The 20,755-nt window shown below is 39.9% G+C and overlaps 1 protein-coding gene across 1 annotated transcript in view; it reads left to right on the forward strand.

Annotated features, from left to right (window-relative positions):
- The first annotated feature begins 2,339 nt into the window (after window positions 1-2,339).
- RASA2 (RAS p21 protein activator 2) overlaps window positions 2,340-20,755 on the forward strand; it is a 46,877-nt gene continuing 28,461 nt past the window's right edge. The window contains exons 1-5 of the mRNA XM_032119451.1: window positions 2,340-2,447; window positions 8,615-8,720; window positions 14,037-14,140; window positions 15,171-15,265; window positions 19,881-19,957. Coding sequence (XP_031975342.1) covers window positions 2,387-2,447; window positions 8,615-8,720; window positions 14,037-14,140; window positions 15,171-15,265; window positions 19,881-19,957 — 443 coding nt within the window. The 5' untranslated portion in view covers window positions 2,340-2,386. The remainder of the gene's footprint in view (window positions 2,448-8,614; window positions 8,721-14,036; window positions 14,141-15,170; window positions 15,266-19,880; window positions 19,958-20,755) is intronic.

Below are 20,755 nucleotides of genomic sequence, written 5' to 3' on the forward strand. Positions count from 1 at the left end.
AAGCCACTATGTGTCATCATTACTATTAATTGTTCTAAACTTCCTTAATACAGCAGTTATCACTGACAATTCAGCACCTTGGCTGTGAGGTTCTCACACAAGAAGCAAAGATCCCCCCCCATGGTACATCCCCACTGTTAAATGAAGAAATCTTTCCCGTTAAGTTTGCAAGTCAGCACACCAGTGCTTGTTTTAACCATGCACAGACCTACCTATAGTACAGATGGTCCTAAAACGTAACTTTAGAAGAGGCCAAAAATGAAGGTTATGCAATTTACACAGTATTCTGAATATAGTATGTTAAAGCAAAACTTTTTTTAAAATAAAATCTGTCTGTCAGGAATCAGAGGGTGGCAAAACTTGAATTGATAATGTAGGTCAGTGCTTTAAAAAAGCTGATGCTAAGTTAAAACAGTAAACCCCAACTGTAGTCACAACTTCTGAGAGAATATGGAGGCAATAGAGTCACACTACCTTCCAGTGAGACAATGCACAGTTCAAGCACACATCTCCATTCTCAGTGTGCTGCCCTGCTACTTTCCCAGATCAAAGCTCCAACTGTGCCCAGGTGAGCCTCAGTTCACCAGCCACTAGCCAGACAGGGCAGCCAGCCTAGACAGTCAACTGTGGATAATCAAATCCTCAATTCGTACTGTAGAGGAACTTCTCATTTCCAACAGGTTAAAATTCAGCTTATGCAAACTCATGTCTTTGTGCAGGTTTACGTTTTGCATTCACACAAATCCACCCATTACTGGTGTGATGAAGCAGTTTATTCCCCACCACTGCCGCATTGAAACACAAATCTGTTGTTCCCCAGCCATGAAGTAGAGTGTGGGGATGAGGAAGGAACGTCACCACTGCCAAAGGAGCAGCAGGGGAGAAGTTGGATGCAGGAAAAGCCATCAAGAAATGAGGGATTATATGGCTCCATACCATATCATAGCGATAACGGTAAGATTTGTGCAGGAGAAATAAAAAATGGCCAGAGCACCACAGCAGGGGACTGCAGTTAGAGAAAATGACAGATGGCTGGCCTGCAACTTTCCAAACTTCTCTTTAACAGCAGGACAGACTGAAGAGGGCTTTTATGTGTAGAGTGAAGAACCCTAGGCCTATACTGCTTTCTGCAACAGCTTTAGCCTGCTGAACTACCTGTGCTTTAGGATATGTCAGTCACTAAAGGCTTTCACCAGACTCTGTGCCTACAGGGTCTGGAAGCAGATGTACCCTCAGCTTGACCTGCAGTGACACCAAAGTGGACGTGTCACCTGCAGCCGACGGCTGGGTGGATTGTGCAGGCCCAAGACAGGTGCCCACCACCAATGCAGGACTGGGGTGAAGTCCGGGTGTAAGCCAGATCCCAGAGTTCCACATGGGGATCGGTGTCTTCGAGAATCCATGGCAGAAAACGTGATGCAAAGGTCCTTCAGTTCTTGACGAAGGCGAGCTGCTGCAGCCTGCAAACGCCTCCAGGCGCTGTGTGACTCCTGAGGGAAGCACTGCCTGTGGCACTCTGCAGACAGCACACCTGCCCCTGGGGCAGTGCTGGCAGCCGAGCCATTTCCTACTTGTTTCATGGCATTTCTCACATGGCCGAAGAGCTGAACGTGAACTAGTAACAGCAGAGGCGATCCAATGGAGCCCATGCCGTGCGCTGCACAGGGACAGAGGCTCGGCACACCACAGACCAAAATGGCCGGACCTGCCACTCGTTCCATTTAATGTGACCACCCGCCATTTAATGTCACCGATCTTAACATAGAGAACACAGCGTTCAACGTTCCGGGCTGCCGAGCCCTCTGCCCCGGTGGGAGGCACAGGACCACATAGCCAACAAGGTTAGAAAAGACCTCTGAGATCATCGAGTCCAACCTATGACCCAACACAACCTTGTCAACCAGAACCTGGCACTGAGTGCCACGTCCAGTCTTTCTTTAAACACCTCCAAGGACGGTGACTCCACCACCTACCTGGGCAGCCCATTCCACTGTCTAATTACCCGTTCTGTGAAGAATTTCATCCTAATGTCTAACCTACACCTACCCAGGCGCAGCTGAAGGCTATGTTCTGTCTTCCTGACTATACAGCAGGGGAATGGGCCGTCAGGGCAAGCCGCGGAACCAGCGCAGCGGAGCCCCGGCCCGGCGGGAGCGCCAGGTGGCGGACCCCAGGCGGAGCCGCCCCACACCACAGCGGGAGAAGCCGCCGTGGCGCAGGCGCCGCGCCCCCTGCCCGCCCCGGCCGGTGGTGCCCGCGGGCGGCGGGGGCGGGGCGGGCGGTGGGACCGGGCCGCTCCCTCCCTCCCTCCTTCCTTCCCTCCCTCTCTCCTTCCCTCCCTTCCCCCGCGGCGCTGCACTGCGCAGGCGGCGGCGGCGCTGGCGCGATGGCGGCGGGAGACGATGGCGACGATGTGCGGGTGCTGCAGAACCTGCGGGGGAAGATCTGTAAGTGAGGCGCTGCGGTGGGGCCGAGCGCCCGGGGCCGCCGCGCTCAGGTGTCGCTCCAGCCCCGGCTCCCGCCCCGGCTCGGACGCTGCCGCTCCCTCCCCGCGGCGGGACGGCCGGGCGCTGGCGCGGCGGCCCTGGAGGCGGCAGGGCGGGGGCGGGAGGGCGCGGAGGGGCCGCGGTCGCCGCGGGCTGGGTGCGGGTTGGACCGCGCTGCGCTGCGCTTCGGCGGCCCCGCGGAGGGGCTTTGTGGCGGCAGCAGCGACACGTGCGGGGCCGGGCCGGGGTCTACGCGCCCTGGGGCGGGATGGGTGGGTGAGCGGATGAATGGATGGATAGATGGACGCGGCGGGGCCGCTGGAGGCCCGGAGTGGCAGGGAAGCATCCGTGGCTCTGGGGATTCGCTTGAGTCAGCGGGCGAACAGCAATGCCCCCTCCCGCCCGGACCTCGGGCATCAGACTGTTTGTCAGGCTGAAATTGCGAAATTAGCGATGTGCAGGAAGTTGGTGGTGAAGGGCTGTTCTGGAAGCGGTCACCAGTACTCCCGTGCCTGTGTGCAGCGTGTGTGCGAGCAGGAGGAGGCGGAGAGAGAGGCCGGTGGCCTTATTTTGGTGGTTGGGAAGTGCTGACTGCAAATACCGATACGCTCGGTAACGTGGGAAGCCGGCGGATGGGCTGGGAGGAGGGCCCGGGGAGGCGCACAGATAGTGCGGTGCGGCTGGGGAGCACTTCAAAGCGAGTGGGAGAAACAGGATGTGCGGCGGCTTCCTGAAGGGTATCGGAATACATTCATAGAACTCGGACGCGGCCCGTTTGTTTCCTTTCTCACGCAACTGATCGACTGTTTTGAGAATGAAGCGAAACAAGTTGAATCGGGCATGGCGCCGGGGTTGAGAACCGGTTGTGAAAACACGTTGAAGGATTAGGTTTGGTGGAGGAGTGGAGTCGTGTTTACTTAAATATCGTCATGCAGCCTAGATGTATTTACTGTGTCTTCAGTAAATAGAAGACTGGGTCATGAAAATAGGAGACGGCCTGGAGTGGAGCTGGAGGTGCTCTCACTCCGAGGTGTGAGCAATAGGACGTGGTTGGGTAGGCAAGGCTGAACACACACTGAGATCTGCTGCTGCTAGCAATTAGCACAGAAATAATACAGGCCAGCTAGCCTTTAAAAAAGAATACTGTTAGTTTTGGGGTTAAAGCATGAATTCGTAGAATTCATACGGTTATGAAATAGTTTGCTTTGCAAAGGACCTTAAATATCATCTCATTCCAATGCTGCTGCCATGGGCAGGGGCAGCTTCTGCTAGACCATCTCAGAACTCCATCCAGCCTGGCCTTGAACACTTCCAGGGATGGAGCATCCACAGTTTCTCTGGGCAACCTGGGCCAGTGCCTCACCACCCTCACAGTAAAGAATTTCTTCCATATATTTAACCTAATTTTCCCCTCTTTCAGTTTGTTCCATTACTCCTCATCCTATCACTGCAGTTCCTGATGAAGAGCTCCTCTCCAGCTGCCCCCATGAGATACTGGAAGGTTGCTATGAGGTCTCCACATAACCTTCTCCAGGCTGAGCAGCCCCAACTTTCTTAGTCTGTCTTCAGTAATTTCTAGCAACCAACTTCTTATGTATTCCCTAGGAAGCAGGTCATAGTACTCCCTAGGAAGAAGGACTATGACCTGCTTAGTAGGAATACATAAGAAGTTGGTTGCTAAAGATTATTGAAGCTGACTTATTTTTTTATACCATTCTGCTTCCTATCTTTTATCATAAGGTTTTGTCAACACTGTTCTACACAGCATTCAGTGAGTTTTACATTTTGTGATACTTGAACTTGATGAAAGTTTTCCACTGAGCATTAAAAACCAAACCAAAATGTCTTGAGACTTATGTTGAAACCAGTTTTATTGTCCCATTTATGCATTCTGGATTGAGCCTGTGGTTGTATCATAACTTTGAATGTTCAGTTACCTGACAAAAGTGTTGGTAAACAGAGGACTATGACCTACTTCCTGAGGAATATGTGAAAGTTGATTGCCAAAGATGGACCTGTAAGAACCCATTTGAAAAATGAGTGGAGGTATCAGCTGCAATAAAAGACATGTCTTGAAACAGTGTGAAAATCACTTTGTAAACCTACTTGTTTCTTCTAAGAAAATAAAACATGTTTAAAAACGAAATGAGTTAAATATGCTATGGAAGCTTTGGAACCCTCTGATGCCTAGATGCTCTTTTGGCTTCTTTGCACAACAAATACTGTGTTATTTTCACTTCTTGCTAGTATTTTAGTGCTCTGTTTTGTAGGGGAAAACCCTCTGAATGAACAATAATGAACAAATGTAATAGTGTAATCCTCCTTGATCTGGAGGGATCAGTAATAGCAGACCTCACTTTGGAAGGCTGATGTTCATAGTCTGAAGGAATTCCTTATAGCATGTTTCTTACAAGGAGAATACATTTTGGTGCCTAAGCTTTGCTGGCAGCTAAAACTTGACACCAACTCATTTTATGTGTGTTGCACGAGGGAGCGTGGTAGTTTTAATGAGGTAATGTCAGTTCTGTGTAATTCTGCATGTATAGAAAACACCATCTGCAGAAAGTTGTTATTTATATTGTTGTTTTGCAATGCACAAATTGGTGGCAAAATCTAAATTTAGTGATGTTACACAAATCATCACACCAGATTTAGAACTGAGACATGTTCTTCAAGGTGGCTTAAGTAGCCATTGCATACCTAGCAGTGAAGAACCTGAGTAAGGACATGTTTGCAGACCCTTGTACCCTCTTTTTGTGGGCTGTCAGTGTTTGCAACCAGTCTCCTGCCTCCAGTTTTCAAGCAAGGTGAGATGAACTGGTTTTACCTGTTTAAGACCCTGTAATATTTTTGGAAAATGTATGAAAAAGCATTTCATGAAAAATCCACTAAAAATCTTTCCTTTTTGACAATGCTTTTGTATTGATGGCTCTATTTTATGTGCCATAGTAATGACAGAAATGCTTTACAAAGGTATGTGGTATCAGGTAGCTTTAGGCGTATCTTGTAGTGTAGTGTTTCACCCTGTGGCTTCTGTTTTCATTTTATGCCATATAGAAGTACAGTAAGTGATTTTAGTTGCCTTGATTTTTTGAGTGTTAACTGAAACTTGTATTAGCGGAGTGCTTGGGAAAATGCCCGTTTTCTCCTAGAGCTCATTTGACAAAGTTCAGGATGCATTCTTTTTCAAACTTGCGCTGTGTTTTTCACACTGCATGGTTATCTTGGATTATGCTGCACCCCTGGGATGGAATTTATTGTTGCTATATAATATAATGTGTTTAGTCCTGTGAAGCAAATACTTTGAAGTTTGTGTACATAAATTTCTTCTGGCAGGGGCCCAGATCAAAGAAATTTGGAAGATGGACACTAACTGAACACTTTCACTTGAAGAGGATATTACATATATGCACTGAAAATGTAAACATTAAGTAGATATTTGATGTTGTTAATACTTGATTTTTATGCAATCATTATAGCCTTAGTTTTTTCAGAAAAAGGAAGAGGTAGTGTAATTGAAGACTTGAGCCTTTTTTTTTTTTAAAGGAAATAAGCTTCTTGGAAGAGTTGGACCACTGTATGGGTGGAAAGTCTCCCACAATCACAGATGCTAAGAGGTGTTAGAAAGGATGTGAAATCTCATGCTCTCTACTTCACCTGGCAAGTGCTCTGAGGTTATTTTTAACTCAGGACTGAGAATGATCCTCTCCTACCAAAAGTTTGTCTGTGCCTTAAAGCCAGACACTTGGGCTACAAAATAAAGGTTTTTAACTCATTAGAAAATCAGATCACAGAATATTCTGAGTTGAAAGGGACCCACAAGGATCATTGATTTCAGCTCTTAAGTGAATGGCTCATATGGGGATTGAACCCACAGCCTTGGTGTTATTAGCACCATGCTCTAAACAACTGAAATCAAAACTTGTATTTTGTGTATTCCTCTGGGTGGAAGGTTTCTTTTAAAACTGAAAAACTGCACTATATTATAGATACAAGTAGTGAATTATTCAGAAATATTTAATTTTTACTCCTTTTAAGAAAATATGAAACTACAATAATTGTAATTTCCTTTCAAAGTCCACTGTACTGTGCTTTTACAGTAATGATTAAATAATGTTATATTTTTAATATTTTATGGGAAAATAGGACAGTGTTGAGTATTAACTAAAAAATAAAGAATCTTTTTAGGAACAGCTGAAAAATCCAGTTCGTGTTTATTAATTATAAACTTACAGTATCAGGAGCTCTCCCAAATTGATGAACTGCATTTTATATGTCGTATGTTTTATGAAATTAGCTCTTAAAAAAAAAAAAAAAATTAAGGCAGTGGTAATCTTATGCTTTTTCTTGGTTCTCCTGCAATATCTCACTTAAGGGTGACTTGGAGTTTAGTCTCTTTTTGGAGTCTAAAGCCACTGAAACCCAGTTCTGTTCATGTCTCTCAGTCTGTCAACATGAAGTGTGGCATTTAAAAATAATGTGTGTATTTCCTCCTCTCCTGCAGCCAAGCTGATGAAAAGCTTGTTGATGCTTTTGAGAGCACAAGTTTTAACTGTGGAAGTTCTTTAAGTGTCTGTTCATGCTTTCCATCAGTGTCTAGATCCCTGACCTGGAAAATGTCATGATTGAAGGTCAGACTGTGTTCCTGTTAAACTGTCATGTTCTCTGAGCAAAGACAGTTGGGGCAGCCTTTGCAATGCTGGGCATTACTTACTTAACTTTCAAGACTGTAATAAGTTAACCTAAATTAACCATCTAACTCAAAAAGAGTGTGGAGGAGAAAGGAAACAGAACTTTGATTTTACATCTTACCAGCATAGAGAATAAAGCTTACTTACTGTGCTTCATATCTGCATTTTTTAAAAAATAAACATGTATGACATTTCAAATCTAGTTTCAAACTGTGGTTTCTGAAAGGTCTTATGCTGTTCAGACATTAAAGTAATTAAAACTCAATACTTTGATGTATTTTTCATCCTATTTTTAATATCTTTTATAAGTAGATAATGTTTAGATAAAGTTGATTCCACATGTCATTGGGAGAGGTATTTCCAGCAGCAGGCAAGGGTGGACACTACTGTGAAAGTCCTGGCTAAGACCTATTGCAGAGTGATACAGTTCTGGTTGCACTTGGTTTGGACAATCAAGTGGAACAGGGACAGACCACCTGCTCTGATTAGAAGCCTCTCATGGGAGAGAGCACCAGAAAGGCTTGTCATTTCTTTCAGCAAAATAAAAGCTGAAAAGGGTCTGTTTGCTGTCTTCAGACATTCAAAGGGGGAGGAGACATCCAGGCAGAAAGTCACTGTTTAATCTGGAGGACAGTGTTGCTGTAAATTAATGTAGATGTCTGTAGCATTTGGATTTTGGAAGAGCTTTCCAATTTCAACTGGTTTTAGCTGTGACTGCTTTGAGGGAGCCATTTCCTTAAAGATCTGCCTTATGTCCAGCATGTTACTGCAGTGGCCTACATTCAATACCCAGCAAATCTTTGTATTCTTGTGCTGCCAATCTTTCTTTCTTATTAGAAACTTCCTTTTCTTCTTTTCCATGTTGCATTGAATCAGGAGGTGATGATTTCCCCCTTTTGCTAGTTAGGAAAAAAATAAACAGTACTCATGAGGCATATACTTTCAAAGGCTCAGCCAACTCAAAATCTGCTGTTCATTGTGGAAAATGAAATAAAGATTTGATGGGCAAGTTCTTATTAATCAGCTTCCTTTAGCCAAAGTATTTGCGGAGAAAACACCAAGTGAACAATAGCTCAGCCAGATCATGTCTTGGTGTTATGACCTCAGGCTGTGAGCTTCTCGGATTTAGCAAGTTGTGCAGGGTCAAGCCCGAGATGAGACCTTTCAAGGGAAAGTGCAGGTGCTGCAGGAAGTGGTGTTCATGAGTCAGTGTGTGTCTCTTCCTGTCAACTCTCATTCCACGTGAAGCTGGATGTAGCAACTTTTCTGCCCTCATGAAGCTTATGAATTGAAAATGATTATTGAAATGCATACCAACTGAATGGAAAAATCAATTTTTTGGATGCAGTAGAACTGTAACATTCCTGTACCTAATATTTTGTAAGTTTTTCCCCTGCAGTATTTACAGTAATTTTTTTTTTTTTTTATTATTTACAGATGATGCCAAACACTTAGTACCCAACAAAATGAGAGACTTTTTCTGTACCATAAACTTGGATCAAGAAGAAGTTTTTCGTACACAGGTGGTTGAAAAATCTTTAAGGTAAGCTCAGTTTTTAAATGGATATGATAAGCAAGACTGCCCAATACCAGTGTGCATGGCTTTTGCTTGTACTACTTTAAAATGAGAACTGACTTGTGGCAGCTACTCAGAGACGTTACAGCAATGTGTAAATCATGAGAGTGTTGCAAGAAGACAAAATTGAGTCTTGTGAGTACAGTAGTGTTTTTAAAATGAAGTATGCTAGAATATATTTCCGTATTCTGTTCCATTGGGCAGCATAACATTCTTTTTCTTGCTAGGTTGTTTTCAAGGGAAAGAAATCTACTTGTTACTTGTTCCCCATGCCATTTCCTACTTCTGGCAAGCAGTCAAACTGTATTGGTGGAATTCTGCTCTTACTGCGTATCTGGTAAAACCTGTTTCTAGAATGAAGGAACCGGAACTTTGCCATGTCTGAGAGTTTTCTGTGCTGTGGGTTGTCCCCTGAACGGACCTTGTTCTCTCCTGTAATTCTTGTTCTGGGAATTTTAACAGTACCCACACCGAATGCCTTGCTTTGCCTCCCTGGGCACCATTTACTTTAGATTCTGCTACTGTCTAAGAGCCTTAAAAGAATCAAATAAAAAGTCAGGATGAAGCAGCTGCAGTAGTGTAGGTGCTTTCATGTCTCAAAACTCTGAAGTTCACTGAGGACCCAAAAAAGCATCCCTGCAGCTTTGTTGTTCAGAATATCTGAGTGACAGTTTCAGTTATGGGGAGGTGATAGCAAACCTTCCTCTTAAAACCTAGACAGTCTGTTCAAATTCTTGAAAGTTTTCCTAATTCCTTTTCCCAGTGGTTTTGTTGTTAGTGTTTGTTCTTTGAGCTTTCTCTCCAGATGTTTACAGGTGAGGCACAGCTCAGCTGCAAACTTAAATAAGGAAATTTATTTTTTCATAACATCATTTCAGAGCGTCCTTTTGCTTCTGCATGAAAAGCAAATGCCGCACGTACAAACAAATATAACAAATATTTGGCTTATATTCCTAATCTGTAACTGCTGTAGTCAGATCCATAAAAGTTTCAGAATTTAACTGTCTGCAACTGAGATTGTTTTGCTATTCAAATTCAATTGAATAATCCTTCAGAGGAGAATGTTAAAGAAACTCTATTGATAAAGCAGAAACTTAACATTTCCCCTTCAAATAGACAGTAGTTTGATGAGCAAAATAACCCCAACCAAACATATCTTTGAAAAAGAGAGACTTTGCTGTCCAATTTTGATGCTAATAATAGAAACCATAGAAGTTACTACTATGCTCAGAAGTAAGACCTGTTAGCTTTGATGTTTACACAGACATTTTTATTATATTCTGTTTAAGAACTATTAAATTTACGTACTTTCATCACCTGATAATAATATAAGTATTAGTTGCATAATAAAACATTTGATAAAACATCTTAGATCCATCAAAAATGTTAATAGTACTGAGGTTTTAACTGACATTTAATTACAATGTCATTAATACTTTACAGAGGAAATAAAGTAAAAAAAAAAATCTCACTATAACAAAACAGTTGGGGAGAGAGGAGTCTCAAATAGCACACCTCAAATAGAAAATTTTTCAGGTGATATGAAATTAATATTTGTAAGATAACAACATTTTATTAGAAGTTAGAATACAGTATTTTGAATCATTCTTTGCCCATAGGCACCTTTCTGTCTCCACTGACTTCATAGGTGACTTCCTTCATCCTCGGAATTAGGGGAGGGATCCATACAAACGGGTGAAAGGTAATAAAATAACTTACACTGTGTTAGCACCAACCAGAGTTGGGTGCTTACACTTGATTGCTACTGTGTATGCAGTTATGAAGGCTGGCTCTCATTCTAGAGACTTAAACAACATCTTGTTTCTTATTGCTGTGTTAAACTATAAACTGTACTAACCTAGAGGCACTGGGACAGGAGATGAAAGCTCCAATCTCTTATTAACCTGAAAACTTTATAAACTGCTTTTCAGTAAGGTGTAGTACAGTATAATTTTAATCATAGATACAACTTTGAATTTCATTGCTTTGTTTCATACTATGTGCTTGCTTTTTCTTACACACGTAATTCACAGTCTGTTTTTGTCACTGTATTATGGGTTGCAAATTTATACAAGTTGTAGTCTAAATTTTGGTCTCGTGAATATCAGCTAGTTAAATGTCTGTGGAAGTAATTATCACTAAAATTAAAATTAGTTTTGACTACAATGATTGAAAACTATTAAGAAGTGTATTTTTAAAATGTGCAAATAGGTTTGGCCTTCCACCAGCACTGGAAGAGTTGTTGGAGTGCAGATGTAAAACAAATGACTTTCCAAAGTTAGAAAAACCCCACTAATTAATACTTAAGTGAAAGACAGATATTTTGGCTAATGACTGAAGAAATATTTCCTGACAGGGTGTGGGATTTGTGTGGGTTCTAAGGAAAGAATTTTTTTTTGTTTCCCCTTGGAAAGTTTAAAGAATATCCATGAGCCTCCTCAGATGTTTGTGGTCAAATACGAGGAATGGGTGGAGGGGGATGGAATTTGGGTATGTGTGTGTCCTCTTCTTAATTTAAACTAAATTCAGTGGGGTTTTTTTTCCAGCTGAACTTTGTGGTAGTGCAAGGTTATAGCAGAAATTAATTCCCTTGTTGATGTAACCATTGCTTTTATTAATTGACAGATCGGGGCATTGGTCAGGGTCCACAAAGAACTGCCAGGTTGCTATACCAAGGAAGGGAAGAGCAGAGGAGTGTGTTACACAGTGAAATTTAATCTTCTGTATTACTGTAATCCCATTCTTCCTGTATGACAGTCTGGTTGTCCTTTGAATTAGTGCTATCTTCTAATTTTGTATCCGTCACAGTCTTTAAAGTTCTTGCATCAAAGTCACAAATGAAAGTACTAGAATCCCTGAGGAACAGGATGAGTGAGTTCTCCATTTTAATTATTCCTCATTGGTGTAAACTGTTGTACCCCATCAGCCAGTTCTGTATCCACCTAAGAATTTCTTTACTAATCCATTGTATTTTTTACCTTAAATTTTCTCTCTCTGCCTCATACTTTGCTAAAGAATAATTAACAACTGATAACCAGTGTTAATTTAGGTAAAGAAAAATTTATCAACATGAGTAGAGCAATGCATTACATTCTATTTATGCTCATAAAGATTTGTTCTTTCTTGCTGAATCTGAGACTTAATGTAGTGTTGAAGTAAAAATAATAATAAAGAATGTTAATGGCTGCTCATTAGGGGTTAGGGATATATGTAGCTGCAAAGTTTGCTCTCTTTAGCTGCAAGATAAAGGTGCTAAATAGATTTTTTTGAAGTGTCTGCTTATAGTCTCCATCTCAGCCTAATTATAATTGGATTCTCAGAGTCCCATAGATCCATCAAGAATAGGAACTTAAAGCCTTGGCACTTGCTGGTGTGCAGTGCAGTCTGGTGTTTCCTTAGGATGCCTGTCTGAAGCTGAACTAAAGCAGAGTTTCCCTTGACACCAGTGCCAGCTCATTCTCCCAGATCCTTCTGCTGTACTAGCTCTTTGTTTGTACTGCTGCAACTTTATTTGTATAGCTGTGAGGGAAACCAGATGATGGAATTGACCTAAGTTTAAAATAACTCTTTGTTTCATCCTTGGTTTTGGTCTGGGTTATCATGTCAATACCATAAAAATGAGCAGTGATGGTAATAAGGAGGTTGAAGCTGTTCAGAGCTGCACTGCCGCTAAAGGGAATGCTCATGAGTTTATACCGTCAGTCATGGTGCTGACAAGAAGAACCCAACCCTCATAATCAAAGGAGAATTTCTTGGCTTTGAAATTACAAAAAAAGAAGGGGAAAAAAAAAGAAGTGGGGAGCTGAAAAACCACAGTTGAATCTTTCAACTGAGAAATTTAAAATTACTTCTCAGTGTAGTGCAAAGGCTAATACTGATTTGTCTGCTCTGAAGCCTGTGGTAAAAGGTCTGTGTTTTAACAAAAAGAACATTTTCACTTGTGGAATTCCTTATAATGAATTCCTGCCCTTAAAGCTGTTGTTTCTAAAAATCTATTCTAGACATTTGAAATACTAGATTTTTTGGCTGTTTTCTTTCCACTTTTCAAGTTAGTTGTCAGCTCTTCTTTTTAATTTATTTAATGAGCCATTATCCTTAAGCATTGGGTGGTGTTTTCTTTTACTGTGATTGTTTTGAAGGGAAGAGTAGGGATGGTGACCTATTCTTCCTGGTTTCCTTTTGGGTAGGTAATAACATGAGCTGCTTGTTCAAAACATAAGCATATTTGTATTAGTTTAATAAAGTATTGTAACAATAGTGTCATAATGATACTTTGCTAGGAAACAAACCCCAACATTAGTTTCACGGTTTAGTCTAACTGTTATCACAGTACTTTTCTGCATAAAATTAGTTTCATGAACTTCAGCACCTTTCCCTGGTGATACTAATACATTGTAATTGAAACTATTTTAAGTCTTTTGAGAACCTAGTTGTTCTAAAATAGCAGGATTTTTCTGTGGATCCACTTGACTTTCAGAATTCATCACTTGCAGTAATGCAAGGAACATTGTGGTTTTTTCAGTCTTGAAATACAGTTTTCTCACTGCTGGCTCTGATTACATCAATAAGTACTCCTTAAGTTTAATGAGAGTATTAGTTCTGGAAGTGAATATACCAACACATTGTATGAAATATGTGTAACATAGAGAAACCCAGGGTCTTTTTCTGTAGAGGGCTGTGCAAATGGCAGTTAAATAGGGTGAACTGTAAACATGATACTGGACTTCTTTAGATGGAGAACTGTGATGACAGTTTTGGAATGAGGGAGATTATGTATTTGAGATTAACATTTCTCTTTTTCCCTGTTCTATCTTATAGTTTCTAGTGATAATGACTTCTTCTTACAGGTCTGGATCTTAGAGCAGCAGTTTTGATGTGGAAGTTAAAGCTAAACAAATGCCAGTTAGTTAAGTAATCAGTATTGTGTTTAAATGTAGTTTAATTATGTACTGAATAAGAAAATGAAACAAAACTTGTGCATGTCTCAGGAAGTCTAGAGAACCAGCTAGAATAATTTCAAGACAGAAAAATAGAATTGAAATTACAGAGGAGACACCACTTTCTGTGTGTGCTCTGATTCCTACCTTTTCTTAAACAGAAGGCATTGCCGTGTTATTGTGTGTTCTTGTATTGAAATGATTTTGGGTGGCTTTGATGACAGGTCAGTGTAGTGGTAAGGGCCGTGGACTGAGACAGCAGTAAAAATACAGCTTTTTAATGTTCATCTTCGATATAAATTGCATGAAGTCTTTCTCTGTTTTAACTGTAAAACTTTCTTTGCAGCCCTTATTTTGGAGAGGAGTTTTACTTTGAGATTCCAAGAACATTCCAGTGGTTGTCCTTCTATATATATGATAAAAGTGTTTTGCAAAAGGACCTGCGTATAGGTGAGTGTCTATGAGGTGCTGTCTGCATCTTGCATAACACTTGGCTGTTTTCAATAGCATTATATGCAGGATTACAGATACAAGTATTGGTGAAGCATCATTCAAAACTGTGTATAGTGCACTTAAATACTCCTTTAAAGTTTGAAAAGAAGGGTCTTATTTCCTTGCTTCCTTCTATTACACTAAAATATGTTTGGTTTTTAGGCTAGTAGGACATTTTATAGTCTTATTATGGTCTGAATACATTTTTAAAAATTCTCTTCATTTCTTCTCCAGTTTTGCTTCATTGGAATATTTGAATAATTGTCACTACTTGTAGGTCTTTAAAGAATAAATTGTGGAATAATTCCACAATAATTACAGTTGTGGAATAATTCTTAAAACTATTGATAGATAATTTTTCTCCCTGACAGTGCAACCTGTAACTTAGAGACGTACAAAGCATTTGGCAGCAATTCGTGTAGCTTAAGGGAAAAATTGTAAGAGGTGGATTTCTATTTCTCCCCCCACTGCATAATGGCTTTATTGCAGCTGCTTTTTGGATACAGTTGCTACAAAGCTCTAATAGTCTGCTAGTCTGTGGAAGAAGCCATCACTTTACTTGAATTGAGGAAGGAAATAATTTGCACCAGGATGTCAGATAATTTGATATAATAACAGCTTTCCAAATAGCAATCAGAAGAGTAAAAGGCACCTACTTCAGTTTCCTGTTTAAACATTCAGCACTGTTTCTGTTTTCTCAGATCTATTACGTTATTTCCAGCCTCAAGTGTGTTCTTTATTTTATGTTCTTGTTAGTGATATCCAGGATAACAAATCGTAATTAATGTCATCAGGCTTTTATATAAACTATTTTCTGATTTACTTACCCATAACATTCCTTGTTTTATTTCTTCATATAGCATCATAAACTTTAAAAAAACCCCTAAAAGCGAGTTTAAAAAAATCAAATTTCAAACATATTTAAGTATTTGTTCTATTCAGATGAAGGTGATATTTATTCTTCTCTCTCCCTGCCACCCTCCCTCAGGAAAGGTGTCAATCAAAAAAGAAGATTTATGCAACTACACAGGAAAAGAGAACTGGTTTATGCTTCAACCTGTTGATTCTAATTCAGAGGTCCAGGTAACTATTAAATTGCACATTTACATTTCGAAAGTTAAATACAGATAAGGACATGCGATGGTAGAAGTTTACATTGAGCTGTAGGAGATAGGGCTTAGCATCTGTATTTCTTGGGAGGCAGTTGTGTCTTCAGTTTGGTTAGAGAATAATGCAGACTCTACTCCTAAGATGACTGTATTATTCCTTATGGTACTTAAAACTGGCAGAAGATATGAAACAACTGTTTGGGAAATGTCTTAGCAGTATTTTGGTGTCTGAAATGCTTGTAAGAGGAGCCATATTCTTGAGGCACATGAATGGATCCTAAAACTCTTGAATAATTTTTTTTAGTAATTTTTGGTGTTAACTGAAACAATGGCTGATTATGTGAAATAGTTAGTCTCCAAAACTTGGAGGTACTTCTGCTGTGTTAATTTATCTTATCTTGAAACACTTTCTGCATTCAGTATCAAACAACTTGCACTTCACAGTTTTATTTCAGCCTGTGGTTCCAGTTCTTCAAACAGGATTTTTCTAGGAATAGGTAAAAATGAGATGGCTCTAGAAGTTGTAGAGATTCTCTTTTTGGTATCAAGAACAAAACAGAATTCTTGAGAATCTCTTAGCCTTGTTGTGATAAACTATTCGGTTTAATAGGGTTTTTTCCAGATTTGCCTGAGGGCAAAAGTCTTAGACTTGACAGTGTTCGTATTGTTTTAGTAACCTGAAAGTCCCTTTGGGTAGGGAGAATCCTGGCTGCTTTTACAAGAAGTGAATGTGCACAGAATTCTCATTATTTTCACAGATTATTCATTTATGAGCCGTAAGTTTAGCCTTCTGGGTGTAGGAGGGCATGTGGTTGCTTTACATGAAGACAGATTTTCAAAATGTCTGAATACCACTTCCTTTTCCCTGTTGAAAATCAGTCCTTCTCAGTTATGATAGTCTGGAATAGAATGGTTCATTTGGAAGGGACCTAGATCTAGATCATCAAGTCTAGCTGCAAATTGTCTTCTTTGAATTCTTTCATGTAATCACTCTGAAACTAGAAAGTACTTTTTAGATATGAACTGAAAGGCAGTTTCCACTTTGACTTAAACATTGTCATGCTTGCTATGTTTTTTCTGTCATAAAAATGTATTGAAGAAAGTATTACTTTTTGTCATAACACGACATGAGTATTTGAAAATTCAATTAGAATATTCCATTAATAGAATGTAGTGGTTTCTTACATACTGGAAATTAAAAGTTTATAGTTTTCCATGGCTTTGTGACTCACAGCAGAATGTAAGCTCTTACTGCTACTTTACTTTGGCTAGGACATGTGCAAAGCACTGTCCTCCATGACACTTCCATTAAGAGATGACCTTTTCTGCTCAGGTGTGTGCTCCTTATATTTATCTTTTCTTGAGTCAGGGCATTTGGGTAGGTTTCTCCTGTCCTGCTTTATTTTTCCATAAAAGTCTTAAGAGCAGAGCTGAGACCAGTTCCCATCTGCCACATTTGCCTGAAATCTTGTTGGCTTGGATGTGCCATACAGCACTGAAATGTCCTCAGAGATGTCCAAGATTGTTGGTTGGACATGGCTGAAAGCAAGTAGACTTTTACATTGAGCATGTGCAGAAAAAGTGCATGAAATGTTTATAAAGCTAAATCACAGTTTGGAAGGGGAAAAAAAGTTGTTTTCTTCTCCTCATGGCACTGTATATGTAGTTGATTTTTTGTTCCTCTGGTTCCCTGCATGTGATTATTTTTCAGAATTTATGATGCGTGCAAGGCAATAGGATAGCGTAGAAATATTTTGTGTTCCATTAATATGTGCAGGACACTTTACAGTTGCTTGGTTGGGATTTATTTTTGGGCTTTTCCATAAGTTTGCATTTATTTCAAGAAAACTGTACTTTTTATGTACCAGTCATCTATTCTTTATAGGTTAACTTTGGTAGAATTAGCAGCCTGTATACCAGGGATTTTAGTGGTGGAGGTTTTTAGAAAGCATCTGCTCTGCTCTGTGTTTTGATCTTAGCTTGGTTTTTTTTGTTGTTTTGCTGCTGTTTGCAGTATTATGAGTCCATATTATTCTCGTTTTCTTGAAACTTTTTCCTTTCTCCACTAGTCTTGAAAAATAAATACAAACGTGGGACTACTAAGTAAATAAACCAGAAGTTGGGTGAAACAGGCCACATTTAACTGCAGCTGGCACAAACTTGTTTATATATATTAACTTTTTAAAAAAATTCTTGTTTTCTAAAATGCACATAGTGTCAGCATGCTGGTAAAATTGTTAGGATTGCTTGCCCCCTTTTTTATTTATAAAATCTTCATTAATCTGGTTTGAAATTGCTCATTTGATTAAACATGCCTTTGAGCTTCATTATTCATGGCAAGAAACTTTTATAGAGATTTTTACATACATAGCTTTATACCTATATTTATACATAGGTATAGTTTTTATAGAGATCTGCGCTTGAAAAACACATTGGTAAGATCAAAATATTTTACACACTGTTAAGGTCTTTGAAGGTAAATTTAACATTCATTGTTCTTTTTCTTAGAGTTTTATTGACACAGATCCTATCAATTTTATCTTGCTATATTAAGTACCTGAAAATTGACTGTTAACCCATTTGTAAAGTTAAAATGGTACCTACCTGCCTTTGAGCAACGCTGAGATCTACAGATGCAGAGTGCGTTAATATGAAGTCACTGTTTGTTTTTAATTTACTGTATAAGAATGGCTGATTTCTGTGTTTCGAAGTAAAAGCCATCTGTACAGCCACATTTAAAACCCAGTTGTGTATTATGTCAGAAGTTTTGATACAGATCTGCAGATCAGCCACTTCAGGAAACCATCGCGCTGCTCTCAACAAACAAAATGACAAAAATGTACTAAAACTCTCCATGCATGTTGGGGAAATATTTACTTAGAGCCATGTTACTGTGGTCATCGTAGTACTGAGCTGGGAGCAAACTACATCCACAGATAGTTCTCAGGAGCAGTAATGTGCTATTTTACTCCTACTGTTCAGTGTAAAACACAATTTGTGGGTTTTGCTTTTAAAAGCAAAAGGAAGATATTTAGGCCATTCACAGCATCTGTTTTCTAAAACAAGTGAAGTCAGCTATTATAATAAATACTAATAATGTTTGTCTTCTCATTTGTAATTCAAAAACTTTGCCTTGTAAGGTTGTTGGCATGCTTCTCAGTATCCTGTTTTTATCCCGTAAATCTCTTTTTGTAGTGGAGTTTCTCTGCTTGACAAATACTTTCTTAATGTACCTGTGTTCCTGTCCCTGTAGTAACAGTTTGCAAAACATTTGGCAGGCATCCCAAAACAGTTATGTTTGGAACTGCCTTGTAAAAGAAGCTTCATTTCTCCTCCCATGTGATGAACAGAGAGGGAAACGCAGCCTTTGCCTCAGGGGATTTACAATAAAAACATTGCAGTTTTATGTCAAAACATAACTGTTACAGAAATGTGTGCAAGGTCGCTAAGGGTTTTACTTCCATCTTAGTGGAAAGGCAAAGCTGTAGATCACATTATGATTTGCTTTGCCTTTCCACTAAGATGGAAGTAAATTACTTTTATGACTTTGCCACTCTTGAAAATCACCTTCCAGAGCCCTTCCCTGAGAATGTTCGTTGTGGACAGACCAGTATCATCTGTTGTTCCATTTATCAAATAGGCAAAGTCTGGGAATACCAAGGAGAACATTGTTAGAGGAAAGACTCTGTGTCTGATTATCTTAGATGTGAAAGTCAACACAAACAGCCAGGCACTGAAATGAGTAGCAGGTGTTGTTCAGGCGGTAGCTGTTTGGAGTAAGGTTAAGGTACTACATTTTGGTCATCCCAGGAAAGTTGCCTATCATGGTTTGACGTTTTTGGAGCCTTCTATTGAGAGGGTACAGTAGCTTGGCCCTTGCTGAGTTCTGAGGTTAATCCATGCTGTGCCATAATTTATGGATTCTTTTCTTTAAATACTTCTTGCCATATCAGAAAAAGAAAAGGAGGAAGCTGGGTTTAGCAATTATTGCCACCTTTTCCTCTCTTTTGGTTCTGTTTACTGTTCCTTGCATACATCAGCAGTCTTCATGAGATAGTTGAAAACTGCCCTGGGATGCACAGTGATCTTCAGTCTGGTGTGATGGACAGGATTTCACAGTGGATATTAAATGCTGCTGGTCTGCTGGTTATGGCTTCTGCATACTATTCTACTTTTCTACCTGCCTTCAGAGTCCAAGGTCATTTTAGAACTTTCCCCTGAGGTGTTCAGAAATTCATGTCTGTGCAAGGGTTCATCCCATGCTTAAGACAAAATAGCTGAGACTCTTGCTCTTGATAGTTGCTCATACTGGAAGAAATACTTGTGGATGTTAAATCTGTAGAGGCTTGACCAGTTCTTGTGCTGTCTGCAGATGGAGATAGTGCTTCTCTATAGGAAAGTCTCAAAGTTCACATACATCCATCATACTCTACTTGAAGGATATGTGCTCTAGATGGGTATTTTCTTCAACTGGTTATATTGGAATTACCTTAAATCTTTTGACTGTAAACTACATTACTGTTCTAATTCCTACTTTTAAAAGAAATACTTTTAAAACTGTTTGTGTTTCTCTCCTGGTTTTTTTTCAGGGAAAAGTTCACCTTGAATTAAAACTGAATGAACTGATAACAGACAATGGATCTGTGTGCCAGCAGCTAGTAGTACAGTAAGGAAATCCATTAATCCTTTAATATTTGGTTGTTTGTTAGAACGTTATGTGATTTGTCTTTCCTGATACTGGATGTCTGCATGTCTTGGTACCAATAGCATTTTTCTTTTTATATGACTTTTCCTTGGAATCTGCCTTATGAGGAAATGAGTATATGCCTAGGGAACTCCTGCAGAAATTCTTCGCAGCTGCTCATCTCTGCTGCCAAAGCACTCACTTTTATTGGGACTGTTAGGATTAGTGTCTTGTAATTCCAGTTGAATTGGGTCTGGTGAGAAAGCTAGGAATGTGCAGTGCAGCTGACAACCAGAACTTACAGTACTGCTGTTACTGACAGAATTACTGCTGCAGATGGGGTTTTTTTGAGTTGGTATGGGAAAATTCATTGCTGGTTTTGCTTCAGAATTAGTTTCTTGTGGCAAACCATGATAAGAAATGCTTACAGAAAAACAAAGTACGGGAGTTGTGGTTCTGGACTAGCATGTTTGCCACATTTCAGTAAAACTTCTAAGCAACAACTTAATAAGGAGTTTCGCTACCAAACTTAATTTTGGCTCTGAAGTGTAAAAATGCCACAGCATGTCAAAGAGCATCATAGAGACAGTACATTTTTTGTACATTTGCTAATGTAATTTTCATTATGAAATTAAGATGATGGTTTTTTTGTCTTAGTCAACTATCTAAATCCAGATGAATAGTTGAGTTGGAGCAGGACCCAGCAAAGTGGTCTGTTTGCTGTTCTCTAACTTGGTATGAAGGGGAAGCTATTCTGTGGTAGAACTAAGCTGGTGAAAC

The sequence above is a fragment of the Corvus moneduloides genome, chromosome 10, assembly GCF_009650955.1.
Source record: "Corvus moneduloides isolate bCorMon1 chromosome 10, bCorMon1.pri, whole genome shotgun sequence".
NCBI lineage: Eukaryota > Metazoa > Chordata > Aves > Passeriformes > Corvidae > Corvus > Corvus moneduloides.